Genomic DNA, 26,984 nt, shown 5'->3' on the forward strand with positions numbered 1-26,984 from the left:
GCTAAGAAAAATCTCACTTTTTCGTCCCCAGAGCAACTGGGCAATGTTCAAGTAATTCGCACCTCAAGGCAGGCCTTGGCTTATTTACAAGCTTTCCTTTATGTCAGTGTTTCTTAGCCTGTGGATCATGACCCCTCTCCAAACCTCTGTCTTCAGAAATATTTACATTATGATTCTGGAGTTGCAAAAAAAATATAATGTTATGGTTAGGGGTCATCACAGCATGAGGAACTCTATCAAAGGGTCTAAGCGTTAGGGAAGTTGAGGACCATAGATTTATGGTATCAAGCTTCTTCTAATTCTCTCAGGTCCGTATTTTGGAATTCTTGAGAAATCTCACTCAGATTTCTGAATTAGGATACTGCCATTCTGGCTAGGCTTATGTGATCTACGGAGGGTTTTGTGGTGAAATTGCCAAAGGTTTCAAGTATTTTCATGCCTGAGTCCAGTTGACCATTCTTTTTTTTTTAAGATTCTATTTATTTATTATGTATACAATACTCTAGCTGCATGTATGCGTGCAGGCCAGAAGATTATTATAGATGTTATTACTTATCTCATTATAGATGGTTGTGAGCCACCGTATGGTTGCTGGGAATTCAACTCAGAACCTATGGAAGAACAGTCAGTGCTCTTAACCTCTGAGCCATCTCTCCAGCTCCAGTTGACCGTTCTTGAATTTCTAGTTCGAGTTCTTGTTTTTTTTTTTTTTTCATGAGTTTTTGCACATGGCCAGGAATGTGAGAAAGTGCCAGGAAACTTCTTTTGATTCACTAATTGATTGCATTTTAGACCCAATCTGGTTTGAAATGTTTTGATTTGAAACAAGTGCATGTGTATCATGCTATCAACAAATTTACCCTGCAGCGATCGCCAGTTAACTCATTTTTACAGCTCTAGAGAATGAGACTCTTTGAACAGTCCCCTCCCTGGGGATAATGACTTTTCATTCTCCAACACACAGGATAATATTATATAGTCTCATTATTGAAGTTTCAGATAAAGATCCATTCTTCAATTTCTTTGACACAATGGTTTCTGTTTCAAGAGCATAGATTGGAGCAATTTTGAGTTGCAGGTGAGCATGGGTCTTGTATGTCATTTGAAGAAGTAGCATTTTTTTTTTATCTGCAATGGACCATAGAGTAAAACATTCTAAACTTCACAGACAAAAATGTCTGACACAAAACTATAGAACTTTGGCTGTGTAGCATGAATGCAGTCATAAGTGATACGAGAAAACTATTTACAGAAACAGAGAATAGACCAGATTGGGCTGATATGTACTTCCTTTTACAGTTCTCTTCTTTGGCCTTTTGTGAACACTCATTATTCAGCTGTACCTTGAACTTATTTATTTTGGCCTAAGGTATTTTTTCATCCTAATTTGCTTTTAAGTGCCTTTATTTTCAGTACAAGATAATCACTATCTCCCAAAAGGCTGAAAAATTAATGCAGAAAATGACACATAATGAAGAATGCACCTTATAAGGAATGATCCACCCACATCCTGTCCTCCGTCAATCCCACCCACTCTCAAATGTTCCTTTAATTTCTTTGGTGAGTAAAAGGAGCCTTCATTACATTACATTATATTCAGCCAACTATTTTTAACATCCTGTGAGTTGTGTTTTTACTTCCATAGAGTTATTTTCATGAATCAAGTGCATTCTTTTCTACACATGTCTAAGTTTGGAATGAAAAGCATCAAGTTTTCTATTACTATCAGTGGAAATGTGTTTAGTCTTTTGGTTTACTTTTCTTCCTTCCTTCCTTCCTTCCTTCCTTCCTTCCTTCCTTCCTTCCTTTCTTTCTTTCTTTCTTTCTTTCTTTCTTTCTTTCTTTCTTTTGTGGTTTTTTGAGACAGGGTTTCTCTGTGTAGCCCTGGCTGTCCTGGAACTCACTCTGTAGACCAGGCTGGCCTCAAAATCTGCCTGCCTCTGCCTCCCAAGTGCTGGGATTAAAGGCGTGCGCCGCCGCCACCACCACCCAGCTACTTTTCTTTTCTTTTTTCTTTTTTTCTGTTTTCTTTTTCTCAGATGTTGAACGTTCAGGAAGTCCTGTCTCCAAATGATGGGTGGGTGGGACTTTAAAGGGACTCCCAAATTTCTCTCGCCTCTGGGGATTTACCAGTCTAAGGTAGGTAGCCCACAGTCACCATTCCAAACCGGCCAGGACTCTTGAGGTTCAAAGAGAGTGGGAAGAGAAAGGAAGAGATAGGGAATAGTCCCTTATGTCATCCTTGAGTGGCTTTTCTCTCCCCTGTGCACAGGGACATTGTCATCTGCTGATATGCAGTATGTCACAATGAACCCGTCACCACCTTGCCATCTGAGGCCCTGTGCCACCTGAGGCAATGCTTTCAGGTTGGAGTTACAAATGCATTTACTGTCATATATATTTGTTTGATGTGAAATCAAAACCAAAAGTACTTTGTCCACCTGAAGTATCATTATCAGTAGAGTATTTACAAGCTCTGCCCCCTTCTAAAGATGTAATGAAACTGGTTCCCGAAGATGCTTTTTAACTAGGGATAACTTGGTCATTTTTAACTTGAGTCATTTTCTTTGCTTTTCTTTTTTCTCTTTCACTGTGTTAGGCCATTAACTGTTGCTGTTGGGGCTATAGGGCTGAAAATTACAGATACTGTCCTTGGACCCATGAAGCTCACACTGTTAAGATGCATTATGAAATTAAGAACAAACTTTCTTGGGGAAAATTCATCAGCAATGAAGTAACATTGATAGCCAATGGACACAGAAGGGCTTCACCATGCTATGATGTTGCTAGCTTGCTGAAAGGATTATATATCTGCCTGAGTTTGGAGTGAAATGAAACAAGCAGAAAGTATGGTTAAGATATGTTTTAGGGAATATTTTGTTGTTTTAGACAGGGTTTTTCTGTGTAACAGCTCTGAGTGTCCTGGAACTCAACTCTGTAGACCAGGCTGGCCTCGAACTAAGAGATCTGTCTGCCTCTGCCTCCCAAGTGCTAGGATTAAAAGTGTGCCCCACCATCTCCCAGCCAGAAGAAATATTTAAACTTGGGAAAAATCCCATGCTGTGGAATTAAGGGTTAACTGGGCCGTCATGTTGTACCTCCTTTATTGGTACCTGCTGAGATCTGGTGTCACTGCCAAAGCTATGGGCACAGATTTTGTTTTTCTGGTTTACAGAAGTTCCTGGATCATTCCCCATACTCCCACCATCTTATGACCTCTGGCTGGATAGGCACAGGTGAGTAGCGATTGACTGTGCTGTGAATTAGTAATACCTGTATCATTAAGGAAGAAAAGTACAAATCTTTTCAATATTATTGAAATGTCAATTGCCCTTCCTCAGGAAGAAAGCAGCTTTTTATAATTTGAATTTGATCGTAATCAAAGAATGTGACTAATCAATCTTTCTAGTGGAACCAAATAAGTCTGAATTAATTCTCAGGAAGCTGCTGAAATAACCACTTAAGGGAAACACAAAAACTTACAAAGCAGAGGCTGCCTGGGAGGAGCTAGAGGACAAACTACATGGGCGCTGTGCTCATCAAAACACACAGGGAAAAAGACTTTTTACTATATCGTTTGTGGTTGATAATAAGCTTAATTCATATACTTAGCTGTCTTTTGTACAATTCTTAGCCCTACAAAGAGTACTCTTCTTCTTCCTAAAAAAAAAAAAAAAAAAAAAATAAAGTTCCAGTCCAAACCATCAGCCTCTGTAGGTTGTCTTAATTGCTACTTTGCACTGCAGTGGACTATGACTGATTTTTGGCACATGCTATCATACACAACGTTCCTAAAATAAAATGCTCCAGGATATCCTAGGAACTCTTAGAAGGCTTTAAAAGGGGACTAAGACACTGAAAGAGTAACTTTTGACGACGACAGTTCAGACAAGGAGAATGACTGTCATAGCAGAAATCTGTAACTAATTGAGATCTTGAAGTGGATGCACACCATCCTCGCCACCTAACTTATCATGGTTAGGGGGAGGTTGAGAATCCACTTTTGATAAAGACAACATTTTTCCTCCCCAAGTGACTATACGTTTAAATAGCTAAAACATCTGTGCAGCAACCTAGTAAAACATGTATACTCGGAATGCTTGAGCAAAAAGCCTGCCAAACAATTGCTTGAGAGGGACTTTGCTGAGGGAGAGCACCAAGATAAAGCAACTTCTGTTTGTTTTGTCGAGTCAAGGGAGAGCCAAGGCAATCAATATTTTGAGTTACTTTTATTTCATTTGTGAAGGATTATTTGAGAAAGGGTGTCGAGGGGAAGTTTCCTGACAGGAATTTTTTAAAGCTGTCTATTAGCAGACGAGCAAGAGAGTCTTGAATGTCAAACGCCTGACAAACCTTGAGACCAGCCACCAAACCACGAAAAGTGACTTTCTTTCTGAGTCTTCTCTCCGGCCCTTCTGATGGAAGGAGAAACAGGCAGCACCATGGAGACTGGAAAGGGGACCAACCGAGGCATTCGGATTGCACTGGCTCTGTTTATTAGTGGCACCCTGGTGCTGGGTACACTGCTCTTTCTAGGTAAGTGGAGCTCCAGAGACCAGGGGACTGAGCTGAGAATCTATGGAAACTTTCTAATTTTTTATTTAAGAAACCCTTGTCATAATGCAGGCTGTTTGTTTATGTCAAAAATAAAAATGTATTCTCAGTTTCAATCAGCTATATCAATGAGAAAGGAGGCTTTTCTTTAGTATTAAATATATAGTCCAGGATGGAAACTGAATTAGTAAGTGGTTTGGAATGGCTGGTGGATTTGGTTGCACTGAGGGGGGAAAAAAACTATGTATTTACTGCATTTCACAAATTGAGCTTTTATGAATTCATAGTTAGATGCTTGCATTTGTTTTGTGGGGGAACAACCATACCGGAATTTCTTTCTTGTTTGACTTTTGTTCTTGTTCAGTTGAACAAAGTACCAGGTACAATTCACAAAAGATAAATCAGTCCTTAAATGGGATTCTTTGAGTCTTTTTCAATCCAGTGATTTTGATGGATGCAAAATGGTTAACTTCACCTTTCTAATAGATTTAAAAATGAATGTGAAGGGAAGCAGAGGTTTTTCTCTTAAGATTTGAAAAACACCGGGATTCAATTATTGTTATAACTCCTGCGAGAATGATGTTCTCAGAGAGAATGTGGAGACAAAAGCATATTCCTAGGGGGAAACGAAAGATGAAATCTGTTAGAAAGAGACAGGGGGTGCCCAAAATTTTAGACTTTCGAAACCTCTGGCTATTTTCCTTTGTAACAGATTTCTTGTATAACTCATAGTATTTCATTGGCCTGCAGGTCACCTAGAAATGAACCCTATACTTAAGAGATTCTAGGTGTACTTTGAAATGCAGCAGGCCTGGAAACATTCTTTGGCATATACGGGATGCAGGCGGCCATGTTTATTTTGGCAGGAGAAAACCAGTAATTAACTTTTGAAAGAGTTAGGCTTGTGCGGTTGAGAACCCTGCTAAAAAGAGCAAACCACCTTTCCATGTTTTCTGTGGCTAAAGTCTTAGGAAATTGGATCAGTATATCACTTTCTGGTGAAGCTAGACCTCCCACTCCTGTGACTGAGTCTGTGGTTCTTGAAAACCATTGTGAGGTTTCTCCAAAGTCAGCGTTAGGTAATTGACTTACTAAAATTTAAAACTGGAGGAGAAATGTTATGGGCAAGCCAGGGAACTACATATGACGTGGGAAGTGCCTAAGAGGTTAGGTTTACACATACTCCCAGACTTACAAATACAAGTGGCCATCATGTAAGTCAAATTATGTCCTCTTTTTCAGTGATGCTAATAGCATATTGCAACCCCTTTCACTTCTACTTTTATGATCGTTACCCTGGGAGACCATAGCATTCTAGAAGATGGTCAGTGATAGCAAATCTTTTTGTTTGTGTGTGTGTGAGAAGATGATTTGCTGACACAAGCACTAAACATTTTAGGTAGATTTCACTAAACCAAGCATTGCTATTATGAGGAAACCTGATTTAAAAAGAAGGAGAGGAAGTGAGGGGAGGGACTCTGTGACTGGGGGATGGGAGGGGCAGTGATTGGGATGAAAAAAAAGATAACTTCCCAGTAGGTCTAGTAACCTGGCTCTCACCTTGAATCTTCTGGAGGAGGTCTAATGATGATTGACAATAAACAGGACCAGCTAATGGTCTGGCCTCATTCTATTTTTGCTGCTCCACCATCTGCATCCCTTGAAAGCTTGAGCTCCACTCCCAGGTCTACTGATTCACAGTCTGCATTTTCACAGGACACAAGAAGGAGGATCCAATAGCATGTGCGAGTTTAGGAAACACTGCTTCAGAACACATCTACCTGAAAGTCTACACTCAGGAATATCTATCTCCTTATCTGTCTGTCTATGTCATTATGTACCCCCATCTGGCCTGGAACTCACTAGATAGATTAGGTTGACCTTGAATTTACTGGGATATTTCTGCCTCTGCCTCTCAAATGCTGGGATTATATGCCTGTACCACCATTCCCACCCAGGGATCTTTATATTTTGCAAACTATTTCAGCACTACGCTTTACTAGCACCTTTCTTTACTGTCTGCCTCCAGACACTCCCACTCTGCATGTAGCTTGTTAAATGCTTGCAGAGCAATGTTCTTCATGATAATATTCCAGTTAGCAGCATCTTCCCTTGAAGGTGCTTCCTGGTTGACTTTACAGTATATGCTGTGTCTGTTCAAGTTCATTCCTATGTCTAGCACCCTGCCTTACCTCTCTTTTGTCTTTCTCTTCTATAGAAGGAATGGTTGCCAGTGGTCTGAGGTGGGATCTGAGAACCCAGGGGATTTAAAAATATTGAGGATAACAATATAGCCATAACCAATTTATTTTCAAGTGTTCTTTTCTTTTTCCCTTCTCCGTTTCCCCCAAAATCTGTTTCTCAGATGCAGGGGTCTGCAAGCTTTTCCTGTCAGGGCCAGATGATAGTAAATATTTTTGGCTCCACTGCCACACATTCCTTGTTTCAGGAAGCCAGGAAGTTCTGCTTTCAGGATTCTGAAGCTTCAGTTCCATATACATTTTATATATTATGAAATATTATTCTCCGTTGTACTCCCTTCCCCCAACTATTAAAATAGCAAAGACTTCACAGAAATAGAAGCAGGCAATGGCCTTGATTTGGTTTGTGGGTTCCACTCGCTACTTGGGTGATGATGATCCCAACTGTGTGGGTTTTTTTTCTCATGCTTTCTGTTATGTTTTTCTGTCTTGGGGATGGAAACCTTCCTTATACATATTGTCAGATAAAAAGAGCTGATACTAGTTTGAATTTTTTTTACACATCTGTGTTAATAATCATTTCTTTTTAATGAAAGAAATAAGGGTAGTTTTGGAGAACTTTGAGACTGCTTCTCATGTAGCCTAGGCTGGCTAAGAAGTTACAACGTAGCAACAGTTACCCTCAAATATCTGATTATCCTGCCTCTTACCCCAAAGTTTTGAAAAAAAGAATAACCTTTTTCATTTCATAAGATTGAAAAATAAAGCTGTTATTATTAATAATAAATTATTATTTCTAGTAAAATTTGTTTCTATCATAAAAAATATTCACTTAAGTACACTAGGTAAACATTTAAAAATGGACCACAATGAAGAGCTCACCACGGTTCCACCTCTGAGGTACATTGAAATGTCCCGCACTGATCTTTATGCAGTCTAATATATTTTTACCTAGTTATTTTCTTTGCCAAAAAAATCAAAACACTCCTTTTATGTTATAAAACTTCTTTGGAAAATAGGTCTGAGTGGTTCTGTCGGCAGGTTTCTTGAATCTATAATGTAACACAGATAAAAAGGCAGTTTGAAGGAGGGAAGAGAGAAAAGAACAAAGACAAAGCAGGCTCCTCTTAGGATATGGGATCATAAGTAATAAGACATGCCAGTCTGGCAGGTGATCTTCAGGTCTGCATCTCAAGCAGAAATGTAGGCTTCCAGACTGCATTTCTCAAGCCCCCATGGTCCATTTCTTCATGGCCATATCTTCAAAGATTCCTTGTTTTTACTCATGGAGCCCAGCAATAATGAATGCCTCATAACTTCTCCAGCTATGGAGGCAAAACATGTAATTTTCAAAAAGGTTTTAATTTTAGGCTCACATTTGCTAATGCCCAGATCCTAACTGAAGCTCAAAGCCAGTGTATTCCTCTTTGCTTTTGAAACAAAAAAACCACTCATGTCTAACCTGTGCCTGCACCCTGCATACTGTTAAAGACAGCTATGAATGTGGCCCAACACAAAAATCTTAACTTACTTAAAATATTAGGAGATTTAAAAAAATGCTTTCATTTTTGTGACTTTATTGCATGATTCTCAAGCATGAAGTTTGTTGAAGACACTGTCATGTCTCAGGACTGAAAATTCCTGATAGACAATGTTGCTTGCCACCAGCTGGGAAAGTATTGCTGAAAACTATTTCAGTTGTACAAAAATTTGTTTATTTGTGTGTTTGTGTGTGTTTGTGTGTGTGCGCGCATGTGGGTGTGTATCTCCAGGGTACATGCAGCTCAGTTTGTGGGAGGCTCTGGGTTTAATCTCTGTCAACCAAATCCAAGGTATACAAGATGGCTGTTCCCCACCTCCAGAATTTCTGAACCCAGAGATCTGGAGTGATCTCTGAACCCAGAGATCTAGTAAGCTTCCAGGTACTGCCGTGGCTCTGGTGAGTAGACTCCTCAATATGGCTCCACCAGTTTTACCCACTCAGTCTACTCAATCTACTCCTCCCCCATACGAGAGGAATGAATTTCATAATAACCGTAGGAGACTGTTTACATATTTATCAAAGTAGTTCCTTGGTTTTGAGCCAACTTGGTTTTTGACTGTCATGTCAATACTGAGAAGTATGAACTGATAGCAAATGTTTTGCATATGTGCTCAAACATATTTAACTTGGTGGTGATCTGCTACAAATCAATCATTTATTTTGGCTTCTTTTTTTTCAGTGAGTCAAGGTCTCGTAAGTTTCCAAGCTAAACAGGAGTACTGCCTGAAGCCAGAATGCATAGAAGCCGGTAAGTCTGTTTTCCACCCTGTGTCAAGTTATAATTTTGGTACCTTGGGGCGTGGAAGAGAAAACAGGTAGTATTTTTAGTATTCTGTTTGCTTGAGGTTGACCAACTACAAAATACAATTTTGAAGACATTTCAAGTTTACTTTCAAGGTTTGGTGTGATGTAGTGGAGCTTAGGTTTCCTGTTTTCTTTGGAAAAACGAGGCTGTGCAATATTTCAACCCTTGTGATAAGGAACTCAGAAAAGGGCCTGGAAAGCAGTGTCCTCTTTTAAAACCCAGAGACTGGAGACTGTGAGCTTCTTATGGCTCCACTGAGGCCAGATTCCTCTTTATCTTAAGCAGACTTTGCATTTCTTCTGAGTCAAGGACATGGCCTGATTGATTCTAAGAAGGGACCCTGTAGAAATCTATGCCTCTGCTGGAATCTTGTTGGGTGCATCTGTTCTGTGAGGCAAGTTGGACTTCTTTGGAGGTGACATGACCATGTATCAGTGTGGACAGTAAGGCAACAGATTCATGTTTAACGTTGCCTTGGTTTTGGCACAGCTATTAAATCCTGCTCACATCCCCATAATTCAGTCGAGGCCTAGATTTGAAGATGCTAAATCCCTGCCTCCACCACCCTCCATTCTTCAAGTGGGCTGGACCCTAGGGAATTTCCAAAAGAGGAAGTCATAGGGTAATTAAGCATGTGGGCTTTTCTCTTGACTGGAAGAGAAGAGATTAATGAGTGAATATATCAAATATTTATTGTTCATACCAGGGGTTTATATTTCTAAGAACTAGGTAGGAGGAGAAAAGAAAACAAAAAACACACAAAGGGAGCTGGGGATGTAGCTCAATTGGTAAAGTAGTTGCCTATCATCATGAAGCTCAGAGTTCAAACAGCGCACATAAATTGATCCTGGTGATACATGGCTGTAATCCCAGTATCCTCGAGGCAGAGGTAGGAGGATCAAGAGTTCAAGACCAGTCTATAGAGGTAAATGGAAAGACCCTGTCTCAAAGTGACAGTTGTCTTCCTGTAGAGAATTTAACTTTGGGGAGAAAGAAAATCAGAAAGGAGGGTACAACCAGTAGGCCAGGTGAGAGAGGATGTTATCTTGAATTTGAGATGAAGATTGCAGATTTAGGAGCTGAGAAACTTGCTGAAGGCATTGTGGTTGTGGTGGGGTTGAGATGTATTGTAAAAAGATGATTGGAAAAAGACAGGAGTTTAGGGTGATGCTTATATGTAAAACAGTGACATTGTTTGAAATGGGAGAGACTTAGGTGAAAGAATTCATAAACTGCTGGTTGTGGTGAGCAGACACTCAGGAGTCAGACAGGTAGATCACTGTGAGTTCAAGGCCAGCCTGGTTTACATATCAAGTTCCAGGACAGCCAGTGCTACATAATGAGACCTTGTCTCACACATACAGAGGCTAACCTCTGTCTTACACTATCAGTTCATGCCTCTCAGTATTAACATAGTCAAAGACCAAGTTGGCTTAAAACTAAGACATCACTTTGGTGAGTGTGTAAGCAGCCTTGCTAGGACTCATGGTTGTTCTGAACTTCATTCCTCTCATATTGGGAGGAGTGGGTTGAGTGGATAAAATTGGAGCTATGATCAGGGGAGTCTGGTCACCAGGGCATCAGCAGCACCTCTGGATTTTTATATTAAGTCCCCCTTTTGCCCCATTCTTGAACGATCAGTATTTTTTTCAACCAAGCAATGTGCTGAGTGACTCCCACTTGCCATTTCCTCAAATCTAGTAAGAACTCTATGAAGTTCTTATAGCTGAGAGAATGTATGCTTCTCAAGGCAAACTTTTTCAGGATCACATTGTGAATTAGGGGCAGAGCTAGACTTCTGGTCTACATCTGGCTCCTCTCGTTCCTTTCCTCTGTGCCAAGCCAAGTAACTGTGCAAAGGCTTCCAGTCTTTTTTTTTTTTTCTTCATGACAGTAGAGTTACGCAAGGATCTAGTGAATAGACAGCCTTTTCTGTTTCTTAATATTGTCCCTAGAAAGGTGATGTTTTTCCTTTTTGGAATATTGTGAAATTCTCATGCCCCTTTTCTGTTCCAAACTTGAGGAGTTGGCCTGGAGGCTTAGCACCTGGAGAGATTATTTCATGGAGTAAAGTGAGAGACCAGGTTTTACAATCAGATGACAGGTTGTAAATGTCACGTCACTTGGTACTTTAGCTGTGGCAGAGTTCTTGCAGGTGTGAGAAATTAAAATATTCAAGCCCTAAGTGTTCAGTTTTAGTTTAGACAACTTTAGGCATGGAAGGCCACTTACTTCATGAATTTCATTTGATATAAATAATAATAGCGCCAGAGTGAAAATGGACAGAGTGATCTTTTGTGATGTCACCTTCTGTCACCTAGTGTGTTTTGCCTTGCTGTCCTGTTTTTAATTTTCACATTAGTAAATAGCTTCCTGATGTTAGGAAAAAAATGCTAATTTTGCTGTTTCTATAGTATAAGCTCACCAAGGCAGGCCTCAGCCTTCCCCAATGCACTATGAGCACCAGCATACTCAGGGATCTGTGGAATAGCGATTGTACACATGGCATGAGAATTGAAGCCTGGCTTTATGCAAGAGCTTGTGTTCTGGTCAGAAAAGGGTACTCAGGCACATGTACTGGTGGTGAAATTCCCAGAAATGGACATGCCTGACTAAGTTGTGTTCCTTTTCTGAGCAAGGGGCTCTACAACTTTCTACTTTTTCCTTGTTTCAATGATCTGTTGTTCTAACTTGTCTTTGACTGCAAACACTACAGAGAAAGACTACAGGGAAACAATGGGTGGGTTTGCTAATGATAATGAGTCAGTGTAGACAGGCTGATGGGTTTGGAACATAATCTAGATACTTGGAAACTACATGATCTATGTTAAGTTCATGACCATCTTGGACTGTAGTCTCATCACCTGTGAAATGGGACTAGAGTTTTGAACTTTCATAGGAGTTGTGAGAATCACAGAAAATAAAAACAGTAATAGTACCCCTGCATCAAAACCCCTAACCCCTGAAAGCAATGGAATTCATAACATCAAACCCGATCTCAGTTTCTTTCACAAAACTGAGTCCATTAGCAAAAGTAACTAATATGAAGCCATGTAAGACATTCTTTATTCCACTTAGGAGAGTATGCATTTACTTCCCTCTAGGAATACAATGTGCTTGCTTGAGTGGTACAGCTCCAGCCATTGGTGAACTGTTAGATCACTGCTGGCTATACACGTTGTATTTCTTTTCCAAAATTTGAAAATCTGCAAGCTCTGGAAATCTAGCATGAACTTTTAGATGACTGCTTATGGAATTTTTTTATAAAATACTTAAATGTGTGTGAATTGTTCTGGGTTTAGATAACTGTGTACATACAAACTCAATTGAAATAATGCCTCCATCAGATGGCCTGTGGACAAGTCTGTGGGGGCATTTTCTTGATTAAGGATTTGTGTGGGAAGCTCCAGACCCCTTGTATGCAGTGCCACTCCTGGGAAGGTTTAAGAAGAGCGGATGAACATGAGCCTGAGGAACAAGCTAGTAAGCAGCATCCCTCCTTGGAATCTGCTTCAGTTCCTGCTTCGGCTCTTTCTCATGATGGACTGTTTAATCTGTAAAGCAAATAAAGACTTTCTACTGAAACTTGCTTTTGGTCACGGTGTTTTACTGCAACAATAGAAACCTAAGACATTTACTTAGCTATTGCATAGTGTTGTTGTCATTTCAATGCAAGCAGCCCCACTCTAGAGTTAATGAAAAGGCTTTATTGCTCAAAAGAGCTTAGGATATAGTTCCAGGTACAGAGGAAATATATAATGTGAGTGACTTGATTATTACATAGAAATATTAATATGTAAGTCTTTATAAAACTCTCCTTTGAGCTCTGATTGAAACTAACGCCTCTGGGGGTATATGTAGTGAATGCCTTCCCCTATTTCATATAGACTAGTGGGAGCCCATCCAAAAATTAACCTAGTGAGGTTAATTGAGAAGGTGGCAGTTTGTGCTTTCACTCATAATCAAATTTCTTTTTATTAAATCAAGATTCTCAGTTTGCACCATGGAGCTGAATAGGGGAACAGAGTTTTGGTGTCTTGACAACTATGTTCCCTTGCAATTTGAAGTCACAGTTTCCCACAGAAAGGGCAGCTCTGCTTCTAACTGTGAGTGGGGGATGATTAGTTGCAAAGCAGAGGGAAGACTTTTTTCCCTCCACGGGCTTCTTTCCAAATTCAGTTTTCCATGGGGACCAAGGTCAGAGCTGAGTTTGCAGTTTTCCTCAGTACCTGTGAGAATACCCAAGGAGATAGAGAAGAGGCATTTAAGAGTTGGGGGCAGGGGAAGTTAGGGAAGGAAGCCAGAAAGCAATGAGCTTATGTGAGTCAAAGTGCGTGTGAGGGCTCCCTTGTGTGACTGTAAATATTGTGTGGGACTGAGACATGTGTGATCCATGTCCTTGAGGTGTTATATAGCAGATTCCATCTGTGGTTGCACAAACTGAGCTGGAGTAAAATTTTTGTGCCCTAGCACTTTTGAATATTAAATTAGAATGATAAAATAGTAGCAGTAAGTAAAAGTGTAGTTAGAGACAATGAATTAGGTCTGGAAAAAAAAAAGGAAAAAAACCGACTTGAAATTTATCAATTTCTGAATTGATTTTTTCCTCCTTGTTTATTTTAAAGATAGTGGCTGAAAATGGTAAGGATTTTAAAGTCCTATGGAAATTATGTATTGGGCATGGTGGCTCATGCCTGTAATCCTAGCACTGAGCAGGTAGAGGCAGGAGAATTGTCATGAGTTAGAGGCCAGCCTAGTTTACACATTGAGCTCTAGGCCAGCTAGGATTAAATACAAAATTAGGTCCCAAATACAAAATGAAACAAAAAGTTAGGGTGTTTGTATGTTCATTTCAATGGCTCCCCACCCCACAACTCTTAAATGTCTCTTCTCCATCTTCTTGGGTTTTCGCACAGGTACTGAGGAAAACTGCAGTGATTTGCCTTTTTCATAAGAAATAGAGTGAGACATTTAACTGTACTTTTTAACCTGGAGAAATTGCTTACATAACCAAAACATACATCTGTAAATTTATGTAAATTGTACAGGGGTGGGAGGTTCATTCTAATTTAGCTGATAACTCATTGGATTTTCATTATTTCTATGAAATCCATTCTAGCATTATGAATGCTAGAAGTGTATTCTAGCATTAACTGAGGTATGAAAATTGAACAGAATGTCATCTTTCCAATGTTATTAAAATATTGGCAGTCTTTTAAAAATCAATTGGTGCAGATCTTTGCAGCCAGCAATTGTGTTGCAGCTGGAAGATGGTTGGAGGTGGGTATTAGGAATATTGGAACCTTCTCTTTTTCTCATTTTGTAATAATTATTTTTAAATTCATAGATAGAGCCAAGTGTAGTGGCTCATACCTGTAATCTTAGGACTTGGAAGGCTGAGGCAGGAAGATGGCTATGAGTCTGAGGCCAGCCAGGGTTTGAGTATGAAATTATATTTCCTTAACATGGCCTCTTATGTTCTAGGAGACACCTTCAAAGGATGGTTCCAAAGCTCTGTTTGAAGGGATCCAGTATAGAGGGTACTGGGCTCCTTCAATGTTTACCTTGGGAAATCACAAGAAGCCATCCCTGACACTTACGTTGATCAAATAAAGTGAGAAAGTGAGCTCAGTATCACTTGAAACTGGGCCAATGGACTATGTTGTTCCATGGGAAGCATAGCCAAGTTAGTTTGCAGGGGAACATCTGGGATGGAAGAAAGGCCAACAGTTGATCACTAAATATATTCCATTTATATTCTTGTTGCACACTCCAAAGATGTTAGGAACAATCTGAAAAAAATAGTAACAGTAATTTCACCCACTATTCTCCTATACACTTGGCATTCTCCTATACACTTTGAAGACCATCATTTTATATAGTGAAGCTCATCCTGGGAGACATTTGAGGAGAAAGGTTGAAGCCAAGGTTTGGGAAATGGCTGATATGAAATGGTTTTGTTGAATTTGGAAGAGAACAGTGCACAGCATCAAGTGCTTGCCTTTAGTAGTCCTTAATCCTATGATTTTCTTTTTAAATAGCTGCTGCCATCATGAGCAAAGTAAATCTTTCTGTGGATCCTTGTGAGAATTTTTTCCGGTTTGCTTGTGATGGCTGGATAAGCAATAACCCAATTCCTGAAGATATGCCAAGCTATGGGGTTTATCCTTGGCTGAGACACAATGTTGACCTCAAGTTGAAGGGTAAGTTTCTATGAGAGTTTGGTGATATTCTTTCCAAAATAATATTTGACAAGAAAAATAGTTCATTGTTTGAATTCAGATTATCCATTTTAAAAACTATACTAAATTCATGTCCAAAATTTGTTTTAGTAGAATATAGTTTCCCTAATTTTCTTAACACAAGCCTGTTGTAGGTAGTTAGTTTTTTTTTTTTCTTGAGAGTGCAATGGCAAATTCTACTGTAGAATAAATAGTACTTGATAGACTTTGGGAACACAAAAATAGTTAATGACTGGTATGCCACATCAAGAAACTTATTTGTCTAATCTGTTCAAGGTAAGCCTCATTTCTTTTTTATTGTCTTCTGAGTTTTTATGGCTTACAGAATGTATTTAACACCTCATTGTCTTTTGACTTCATTTTGAGAACTCTGGATGACCATGGTTGTCATACTGTTCCTGTTAACATCCAAATTTTTGGGACACTCACCTTTCTCCCATGACCTTTGGAGGAACGACAAACTCACACAGACATACTCACATGTGCACGTACACATTTTCATTTGTGCTTGTGAACCCTGACAAAAGTTGGAAATATCTGTTACTGAACAAGACTGTGTTTGCATTGAGTCTAATTTTTATGTTAATCTGTTTAAGCAAGCTCTTTCGGGAGGAAAGTAGGAAGATTTCAAAACCAGATAAGGGAATTGGTTTTAGAAGATAATAATAATATTTTTTTTCCTTTTTTGACAACTGTAAAGGAAATTTCCTTATTTGAAAACTGCAAATGTAACTTGCATCCAGTAACACAGAGAATTTTAGGGAAGTGAGAAGAATTATATTTCTTTCTTTCTCATGCCTATTTTTTTGAGATTTTAAGTGGATGTATATTTAATATATATTAACTTATATATTATATATAATGTCAAATCATTGGCCAAATAATTAGAGACCTATTTTAACTGTGAGGAAAATATATTTTCACAAATAGATATAAATCATATAAGTTTACATTTTTTTATTAGGAGGCTAAAATTTAGTTGTGGTAAATTATGAATGAGAGCTTTTAAGAATGTTAGGGGTTTCCTCTAACCCAACAGACAAGATTTATGTGCTGTAGAGCCATAAATAATGCCTTGAGCAGTGAATTTGTAGACTAATACTTATTTCTTTGTAAGATATTTAAAAAAATTATTTCTTTTAATATGTATATGGGTGTTTTGCTTGCATGTATGTATGTGTACCACATGCTTTCCTGGTCATCTGCAGAGATAAAAAGAAGGCATTTAATTCCCTAGAACTTGAGATAAAGATGCTTGTGGGCCACCATGTGGGTGCTGGGAATCAAACCCTGGTCCTTTCCAAGAGTAACAAGTGTTCTTAATCACCAGTCATCTCTTCAGCCCTTCTCTGTGAGATATTCATCTATTCTGGTCTTTCATTTATCATCATTGGCTATTTTCTATTTCCCTTCTCTGGCCTTTTTTTGTTCCCTTAGCAGACAATGAGTGTACATATATATGTACATGCTCATTCACATATGCACATACTCATACATGCAGGACTACCATTGAATAAGAAAAGTGTGAGAATTCTTGATAGTTTTCTTTTTTTATGTTAGTTATAACAAAAGAGTCATAGCATTAGGTTATGAAGTGGTTATACTAATTTAAAGAAACTCCTGTTGTAGTATCTTAATGTAAAAATTATAATATGTATTGATATGATTTGTTTGAGGAGAATACTGTCTATGAACTGCATCAGAATTCATAGAAATCATTGAGCATAGCATAATTACTATGCTCATTTTTCTTAAAAACTGAAAAAAAATGATTTTTTCCTCATATATATGTGATGTGTGTGCTTATGTGTTTTCTTGTGCACGGATATGTGTGTGTCAGAACTAAGTTGGTGACAGTGGGAGTTTTACTTGGTCATTTGCCACCTTATTCATTGAGGCAAGCTCTCCCAATTGAATGCAGAGCTTGCCAGTATGCTAGTCTGGCTAGCCTGGCTAGCTAGTTTGATATAGTGGGTATTCTCTCTCTAACCTTCTAAGGGTTAGAATTATAGGAAAACTGCCATGCTCACTGGGTATTTATGTGAGTTCTGGGCATCTGAACACCTGTCCTTATGCTGGTTTGTCACATGCTTTAATCCCTGATCCATCTCCTCAGTTCCAAATCTTGTTTTTATTTAACTGACTTAAAAAAAAAACTAAAAAGTTGCTCATAACTCTACCTTTAGACACAAATGAGCCCATATGCAAAACTTCTTATGCATACTCATTTTAAAAAAATACCTGATATCATGCATGTGAATAGAACTTGTTTTTAACAAATAAGACATGGATAGATATTATCAATAGATAATATAGTAGTAAATAGCCCTGTGTGCAGATCTCTAGGTCCTTATCTCTAATTGTATCCTTAGAATAAATCCCCAGAAATGGAATTGTTGGATTGAAAGAATATTTATAATTAAGTTTTGACTCATATACTCAAAGTAGCCTTTGTAAGGTTTACTTCTAGGCTTTTATATTTTCTTGATGTTTGAAATAACTTTTCTATCTCTTCTCTCTGTCTCTCTGTATCTCTATGTCTCTGTGTCTCTTTTTGTCTCTGTCACCATCTCTCTCTCTTTGTGCGTGTGTGTGTGTGATGTAAAGCAGAGGTCAGCAAACTGTAGCCAATGAGCCATATCCATCCTCCTTCCTGTTTTTGTGAACACAGCTTTACTGGAGCATAACCGCCTTTGCTCAGATACAAATAGTCAATAGCTGCCTTTGTGCAGTGGTGGTAAAATTAAGTAGTTGCTAGAGAAACCATATGGCCAGCATAGCCTGAGATATTTACTCTTTGATATTTATGGATGAAGACTGAGAACTCTTGATAATAAAAGCAAATTTTGATTTATAGTTATACTAGATGTGATTAGACTTGTCAAAGATTTTAGGTAGCTTCCATGAAGCTATTTTAGATTGTTAATCATAAAGTTAAGAGAGGGTTATATATTTTCCCGCCTCCCTCCTTGCTTCTCTCTTGGGAAGAATCCACAGAATGTTGTTAAGTAAAAGCAGCAATAATAGATATACTTTTTCTTAATTTCTACCTTGAGTAGTAATAGATCTAGTTTGTGTCTCCTGACATGTGTGCATATGTATAATTATGCTGCTATTTCTTATTGTTTGCTAGTATACAAAGGGCATGCTTCAGGAAAATGACTTTTTTGCTCTCTAATGGACTTAGAGTATCTTTTGCTTTTCTTAAAATTTCCTCATGCTGAACTACACTCGTAATTTTGAAATAAAACTTACCTAATAATGCTTTGTTTTTAAGGCATGGCTAGAATCCAATCAGCTAGTATTTTTCATGCATTTGTGTCTATGCTTATGATTTATATGTTTCTGTGCCTTTTGTGTGGTAGTTTTGTCTGATTCAGTCACAAAGACTGTTTTTTTACCTTGTAAAACAAAGTAGCAGGCCTCTTGTATGTTTCTAAATTCTGGAAAAGACAATTCAAAGCCCTCCTGTGTCAAGGATTGTAACTGGCAAATGTATCAAGTGATCGTGGAACTCTTGTTTCAAGCATTACAAGTCATTTTCTTCATTGTAAGCCACTCAAGAGTATGTGGTTTTGAGGCCTGGAGGGCAGGGTTTGCATCCTGGTTTCTTTTCACTTGCCGTCTGTGTCATCTCGGGACAATGACTGATCTCTTTTTAGTTCAGTTTTCTCATCTTTAAAATGGCATAAAATCACCAGCATAGAGGATTTAGTAAGGACTGAGAAAGGTGACTGATAGAGATTATCCACTTCAGCTCCTGGTACATGCTAAGCTCTCAACAAATATTTGTGTTTTGCATCTCTGATTTAGTTCAAAGGCAGTCTAAGGTTCATGAAGTAATATCTACCAAATGTCTTAAGTTTTGTGCTGGCCTTATCCTTTATAAATATCATGTGCTTTTGAAAATGTTGAATACTGTCAAGGTATTTTTCCTCATCTTTGATAAAAAGAAAGTCCAAAAATAAAGCCCAATTTCGCCAGCTAAAAGAATACCATTTTCTTATGGCTGAGAGAGAACACACAGATTCGGCTGTCCAATTTGTGAAATAAAATGAATCTGACAGACCTAGCTGATGAAAAATTGCCCTCTATTGAAGGCAGCAACCGGGCTTTATGAAGTTTTACCTTAAATGATATATATGACTTGGATTTCTACTTAGAAAATAAGTTTATTTCTTGCTGCCTCCAAGAAGCAAGGTTGTTTTGTAGAGGGAAAAAGACCAAATGTACTGATGGTTACCTAAAATTTCCTTACTCTAACCTTTCCCAGTCTGACTTCATGTCACCATCAGGATGGAATGGCATGTATCGTTTGCGTATGAGCAGACAGGAATCGAGCTAAGGCACACCTCTAAATCACATGGCAATGACTGAGCTAGATCACTTGTGTCAGTCAGAAGACAGATGACTCAAGGTTGGGCCAGATAATTTTTCTTATGGGATAGCTATTTTGGCCAATCTTTTGTGAAAAAATACAGTGTATTATTTTCAAACACTGTAGCAGAACAGCGAGATGAAATTGAGACTACGTGTGTATGCTCAGATAAAAGTGATTGTGACTGTAGTGTAGATCAATTATTTATTTGCAAAAACCGATGGCCTTTATAATCTTGCCTTTCCCATAAATGATCCTAGCCAAGTAATCTTTTATAGGTTGTAGAAACTGGGGGACTTCAGTTAAGCCTCCTCATGAGAAAGTTCAGATTGTTGGAGACCTGGTGGTGAAATGCATTGTTTTCTTCACATCATGCAGTGTAGAATAATGATGTATCAACTTGAGCCATGGCTTCACTAGGTTTGTTGAGAGAAATGACATCAGGCTGGTGAAAGCTGGGATGGGATAAAGAACTATTAAAAATCAACCATCTATTGTGTGACCTTTTTCTTTTCTTTTATCTTCCTACTCCCCTTTCTTTCTTTTGAGATTATGTCTCATTCTGTAGCCCAGGTTATTCTGTAGACTGGACCTCAATGTGTAGTCCAGGCTAGACTCAGACATGGCAATTTTATTCCTAGGTAAAACTCAGCCCTAATTATTTTGAGTGAGTCACCTGGACAAACTGGGTATGCATGTTCAGAGAAGATTACAATTTTAGTTTTTTAGACCTTGTTGACTCTTTTAGATGTGGCCACATAGGAAACCACAAACTGCCTAGTTATTCATGCTGTTGTCTTACTGCATTGAGGACTCTTGAAATTTTAAATGAATTTATTTTACTTGAAAAGTCATCGTTGTCTTCTACTTTTTCTTCATTTACTATTTGCATTTTTGGTGTATAATGTGTTAGGGAAAAACTTTTCTAAAAATTTTAGAGTTGCTTAAGATACAGAAATTAATTTCTTTCTGATGACTGCAAAAATGTGAATGCACCTCTAGGATATATTCCATTTCTAAGCAGGAAGGTGACCTTAAGGAGGCCATTAGATGGCTACTAGGTGCAAACACTGCTACTGTTCTATTAGTTGTGGCAGTCTGCACCTTTGGTTTTCTCCTTATGTATCTCTTTCTATCCCTAGTGTACGTATGCCTTTCTTGTTCTGTGTCATGGGGCAGAGTGGCCCCTGACCCTGTAATAGGAAGAAAGAAAAACCAGCAAACAACTAAGAGTGTCAAAAACATTTTACCTTTGAGAACAGCAGGTAGGGAAATAATTTCTTTACTTTCTCTAAGTATTTAGTTTTAGATGCAATCTATTCCCCTATAGTTTTGAAAATTAGTTAATTCATTTTGTTTACTTATTCACTTTACATCCTGCTCACTGCCCTCCTCCCAGTCACCTCCTCCCACAATCCTTCTTGCATTACCCCTCTCCCTCTCCTCTAAGCAGGTGGGGGGCCCCTAGGTACTCCCCAGCCCTGGCACTTCAAGTCTCTGCAGAGCTAGGCACTTCCTCTCCCACTGAGACCAGAAAAAGGAGCCCAGCTAGTAGAACATATTCCACATACAGGCAACAGCTTTTGGGGTAGCCCCCACTCCAGTTGATCAAGACTACTCTTCTGTCATTAGTAGCTTACATAAATACATTGAATATGCTTGATACGAAGCAGCTCCATTCACTGCATTTATTCTGAAGGGTTTGATATTAATTCTTTGGAAAATATATGGACTTCAAATATATTGAAATGCATAGTACTTTGGTTGTGGTGTTACAAAATACATCAATAATGCCCGTGACAGGAATGAAATATGGAGAGAATGCCCTGCTATGTCTGGAACTCTCTCAAGCCGACACTCTAGCATGACTGTCTCAGTAGAATTTTTCCTGGATGTTGTAACTGATTTGATGATGTTACTTTTGTTTGTTTTTTCAATTAAACCAATCCACTTGTTACTTCTGGGTGTTTTCAAGATTTGATTGTTAACTATCTATCTAGTACTTTTATATACCTTCCAGGTGCTATTTATTCTTTTACCTTTTTACTATATACTTAATAAACTCAAACATTCAGAACTGAAAGTATGGCTATTGTAGATTATTCTTTGTGTGGAAGAATTGTAACGACTGATCTGTGTACTCAAGACTAGCTACTGAACATTCCAATGTTTTCGTGGCATGAACTGATTTACAAATAGCAGAAATTACAACTCCAAGTGGCTTAAGAAGAAAATATATTGGCTCATCTATCCAAAAAGTGTAGTGATTTTTTCATTCATTCATTCATTCATTCATTCATTCATTCACTTTACATTCTAATTGCAGCCCTTTCCCTCTTCCCAGTTTCTCCTCACAAATTTCCTCCCTCAAACCCCTCCCCTCTAAGAAAGGGAAGGAAAGTGCTTGGGATAACCCACCCTGGCACTTCACACCACTGCCAGACTGGGCATATCCTCTCCCATTGAGGCAGGAGAAGACAGTCAAGTTAGGGGAGCAGTATCCACAGGCTGGCAAGAGTCAAGGTAGGCCCCTGCTCTAGTTGTTGGGGAACCTGCATGAAGACTAAGCTGTGCATTTGCTACATATGTGCAGAGATTCTAGGTCCAGCCAGTGGAGCCCTCAAGGGTGCAGGTTAGTTGACTCTGTTGGTCTTCTTGTGGAGTCCCTATACCCTTCAAGTTCCTTAACCCTTCCCCCAACTCTTCCACAAGGCTTCCTGGCTCTATCCCATGTTTGGCTGTGGATCTCTGCATTGTTTCAGTCAGCTGCTAGGTGGACCCTCTCAGGGAACAGTTATGCTAGGATCCTGTCAGGGAATCCAAACTGACAGATACAAACATAGCTTGAAGCTCCAAGGTAGTTGAAGGAGGAAGGCAGGGCAGCAATGTGTCTGTATAGATCTTCTGAGGAATTTGGCACATTGTACTTCCCCTGCCCCCAAATTGGCAGGGATTGCTACTACATTCATTTATGTCAGAATTTTAGACTCCAGGTAACAGTCGATTTAACAGCTGAATCATGCCATTAAGGGAACTTTTCCCTTTCTCTTTATTCTGAACAGTGTGTGTGTGTGTGTGTGTGTGTGTGTGTGTGTGTGTGTGTTTAAAGATCAAACTTTCTATGAGGATAACTTAAGGAAATACATTAATCATTGTATTTATTTATCTCTTATGCTAACATAACACTTGTGGATAGTGTAAATATGAAAGTATAAAAGAATTAAAATACAATCACAAAAATAAATGAAAAATCAGGTTGGCATTAGAACAGTCTTACAGCCCAATAGACTTAGAAACATGACATAGTATATAACAGAGTAGAGATGCTCAGTAAATATTTGTTGAAGAAGGAGAGAAGAAATGTTCCTTTGTGTGCAGCTGGATGCAGTAGTGGTCACGGATGGCTGAGTGGGGACAAGTGGAGTTTTTCTTTACTTCTTCTTGCTGTTCTGGGAACCCTGGACATAGGTCCAGAAGAGTCCTGAGATGCAACTGGAGTTTGCTCACAATAGGATTGGAAGAGAAATCATCTATTACTGTTCATTTAATTTCTTGACTGTAGGGAGGCAAGACTGGAAGGAACATGGACTGTTAGATAGACATAGGCCTTTCCAAGACTCCTTTGTAGTATACTACAAATCTTATGCAAGATATTGATGAGTAAAATAAGAAATGACAATGTGAGGTTCAAGCTTGGGCTCTGAAATGAACTGAGACTACTACCTGTAAACCCTGTGAGCTTCAGAAAGCTGCTTCTCTGTGAACCTTAATTATCTATCTGATGATCCTGTTGGTGAATTCAATAAGATGCATGGAAATTCTTTTGCATAGGAAATAAGTAATTGAAATCTATGATTATTGTTAGTTTCATAAGGATTAAAAGAACTTTAAAAATCTTTAACGTAGTGAACACTGAAGAAGTAAAGGTACCTTTTATTTATTCCACAATTTTAACACTACTGAAATGGACTATTGTAGTCTACTGTTTCTTCAAAGTCTCTACATGAGGGGAATGATCCTGAGAGGGGCAAGTCTGAGCGTAAACCTGACAAGTTAGACTATGTCTTGGTCTGCTTTGTAATACTATAAGAATATACCACAGATATGATAATTTGTAAACAGTACAAGTTTATTTAATTCATGTTTCTCCAGGCTGACAGAGGTTGGTATTGGCCTCTGGTGAAGGTCTTCATACTGTGTCATAACACAGAGAGTGGGCAAGCAAGCACATAAAGCAGAGGGGAAAGGGAGTGACCTTGTCTCCAAAATAATACCATTAGTTGACTTATATCAGTAAAATCCTTGTGGCCTAATCACGTTTTTAAAGGTCCCACCTTGGGATTGACTTATAGGTTATTGGTAGATTACTTGCCTTACCTGTTCTAGGTCTTCTCTTAGGTGCTGTTGACATTTTTCCCATCAATTTTTTCTTCTCTCTCTTTCCTTTCCTCATTCATAAGGGATCTTTAACTCAGTTCCATGGGCCCCCATGAGGACCACTGACAGAATTCAAGGACTTGAATGAGAAAAAAATGAATAAATACTTACCCTCATCTCTGCTAGAACACAGCAGTGTCATGATTTTCATTGTGGTTATTTTCCTAAGTTATTACAGATGTTACATGTAGATAGATAATGGTATCTTCTTGTATCACCATTTCAAATCATAGCAGTTGTTGTACCATAGGTCAGGTCTTGTCATTTAGTGAGTTAATGAAGTAGCTGTATATTGTGAATCACATGGTAAATCCAAAAGGGTTTTCTTAACTGTATTTAGGAATACCTGGCTTCTTCAGCAAACCTATGTTTACACAGCTGTTTCAAAAGGCCACTGTCTAGACTCTTTTGATAATGAGCACATTACTGAAAGTTAATGTGTGTTTCTGAGGATGTTTGTTGAAACTGGACATTTGTGTTTAGAAGTTTGTGCCAACAGCAACTCGAACTCATGAAAGAATTTTTCAGGCCATGGAAGAAGTATATTTTCAGTTGAACTTACTAACTACTATCCAGGTATTAAAGACAAACTCTCAATTCTAGGTGATGTAGTTCTGTCATGAAGTAGTTAGAAATATTTATGAATTGTATTAATGATAGAGAAGGCAATACACTAACTAGGATGTATGCCCATAAATATAACAGTACACGATGTAAGGAAGATCTAGCTTGTCCAGTCTTGAAAACATGGACTATTGGATGAGATGAAGTCATGGATAATGGAGGGTAAAGGAATTATACATCTGGAGGTGCTTGCAGCCAGATACCAAAGACAAGACCTGTAACTTTGTTAGAAGGAAAGGATAAGTAGGGAAGAGATAACAGGAGTGAGGTGAGTGGATGAAGCTGTTGGAATCTTCCTTCCTTCCTCCCTCCCTCCCTCCCTGCCTCCCTCCCTCCCTCCCCCCCCCCCCCCCCCCTTCCTTCCTTTTTTTTTTTTAACTTGAGACAGAGAGTGCTGAGGTTTCTGAGAAGTGGAACAACAGCATCAAAATTCTTTGCATGGGAATGTTGAAGGAAAAAAAAAGTGTGGGATGACAGACAAAGGGGCATTTTAGTTGTGTAAGTATTCTAACACATTGTGAAAAGTTTCCTGTGAGCTTGAAAATTGGAGGAGGAAGGAAACATTTTGCTCTAGGAGATCATTGACTAAATTTAGGTTCTTTCAGCTAAATACATATTCTTTGGCATGGCTGATGACACAGGATACGTGTGTCCTGAGAAATAAAGCTGTGGACTCCTACAATGCCACCTCTTCACCTGCCCACACCCAGGTCTTGTTTTCCATAGTTAGTGTGTACCACTGAATTTTTCTTTACACTTCCACTGAAGAGTTGGCGTACTTTTGAAAAACCACTTCCTGAAACAGGAGGACTATTTGGCAGGTGTAGAAAACCCCTGGATGGCTTTGGTGGTGACAGCTGGAAGGCATACTCATATGATCTTGGGTGGCTTCAATTGCTAAAGGTCCTCCAAGTAGCCACAGGTTTCTGCTGTTGGTTGGAACATGGAATGAAAATGTAGGATTTTTGGTGAGAATTTCTAAAGGGCATCCAGATATTATGACAGAATTTGAGAACGTGGATTTCCTTTGCTGTAGATTAGAAGGGGAATTTGTAACTTCTACAATATTTCTTTTGGTTAAGGACAAGAGGAGGGCATAAGAAATAGTAAAATGGTGATTGTATGTTGATGAGTGCATGATGGAAACAAGTTGCAAATTTCCTAACTATATTTCTGGGTTCTCTGAATAGCTGAACTATGAGACATTTTCATCTGTGTCTGAAGGTATAGCTAAATCAAAGCATCTTTACAGTGTGAGAATAAATACCTTGCATAGGAAAAGACCTACCAGGACCAGGAACTTCATAGAGATGGTATCATTTAATAGTACACTTACTTCCATTTTAAAACTGTCTAAACTCTGTTGGAGATGGCTTTGTGAATTTTGTGATATCAGAACCAGTCAATGTGTCTAGTCTATTGGCATGTTTTGCTAGTTGACATGAAAGAATGCCAAGAAATGCTCCTGCTCATTTACTAATTTGTCTCAACTTACATTTCCCTATATTTTGCCCAAGACCCTAGAATGATTTTTTATTTGATATTTTATTTACATTTCAGATGTTACCCCCTTACCCCATTTCCCACTCGTCCAGGAACCCCTTATCCCATCCTCCTGCTGCTTTTATGAGGATGTATCTCCACCCTCCCCACTCCCACCTCCCCACCCTCCAATTCCCCCACACTCGGCGTCCAGCCTTCATGAGACCAAGGGTCTCCTCTCCTACCTGTGCCTGACAAGGCCATCCTCCCCTACATATACAGCTGGAGCCATGAGTCCCTCCCTATGGGCTCCCAGGCTCATGGTTTAGACCCTGGGAGCTCTGGTTGGTTGGTATTGTTGCTTTCCTCATGGGGATGCAAACCCTTTCAGCTCCTTCTCTCTAACTCCTCCATTGGGAACCCCTTGATCAGTTCAGTGGTTATCTGTGAGCATCAGCCTCTGAATATGTCAGACTCTGGCAGACCTCTAAGGAGACAGCTATATCAGGCTCCTGTCAGCATGCACTTCCTGACATCCACATCAGCGTCTACCTTTGATGACTGCACATGGGATGGATACCCAGGTGGAATGGTCTCCAGATGGCCCCTCCTTCAGTTTCTGTCCCACACTTTGTCTCCATATTTGCTCCCTTGAATATTTTGTTACTCCTTCTAAGAAGGACCGGAGCACCCACACTTTGGTCTTCCTTCTTCATGA

The 26,984-nt window shown here is 39.0% G+C and overlaps 1 protein-coding gene across 1 annotated transcript in view; it reads left to right on the forward strand.

Annotated features, from left to right (window-relative positions):
* The first annotated feature begins 3,207 nt into the window (after window positions 1-3,207).
* Window positions 3,208-26,984, forward strand: part of Phex (phosphate regulating endopeptidase homolog X-linked) — a 225,613-nt gene continuing 201,836 nt past the window's right edge. The window contains exons 1-4 of the mRNA XM_028772694.1: window positions 3,208-3,236; window positions 4,315-4,536; window positions 8,978-9,046; window positions 15,145-15,306. Coding sequence (XP_028628527.1) covers window positions 4,419-4,536; window positions 8,978-9,046; window positions 15,145-15,306 — 349 coding nt within the window. The 5' untranslated portion in view covers window positions 3,208-3,236; window positions 4,315-4,418. The remainder of the gene's footprint in view (window positions 3,237-4,314; window positions 4,537-8,977; window positions 9,047-15,144; window positions 15,307-26,984) is intronic.

The sequence above is a fragment of the Grammomys surdaster genome, unplaced genomic scaffold (genome assembly GCF_004785775.1).
Source record: "Grammomys surdaster isolate TR1022 unplaced genomic scaffold, NIH_TR_1.0 217, whole genome shotgun sequence".
Lineage (NCBI taxonomy): Eukaryota > Metazoa > Chordata > Mammalia > Rodentia > Muridae > Grammomys > Grammomys surdaster.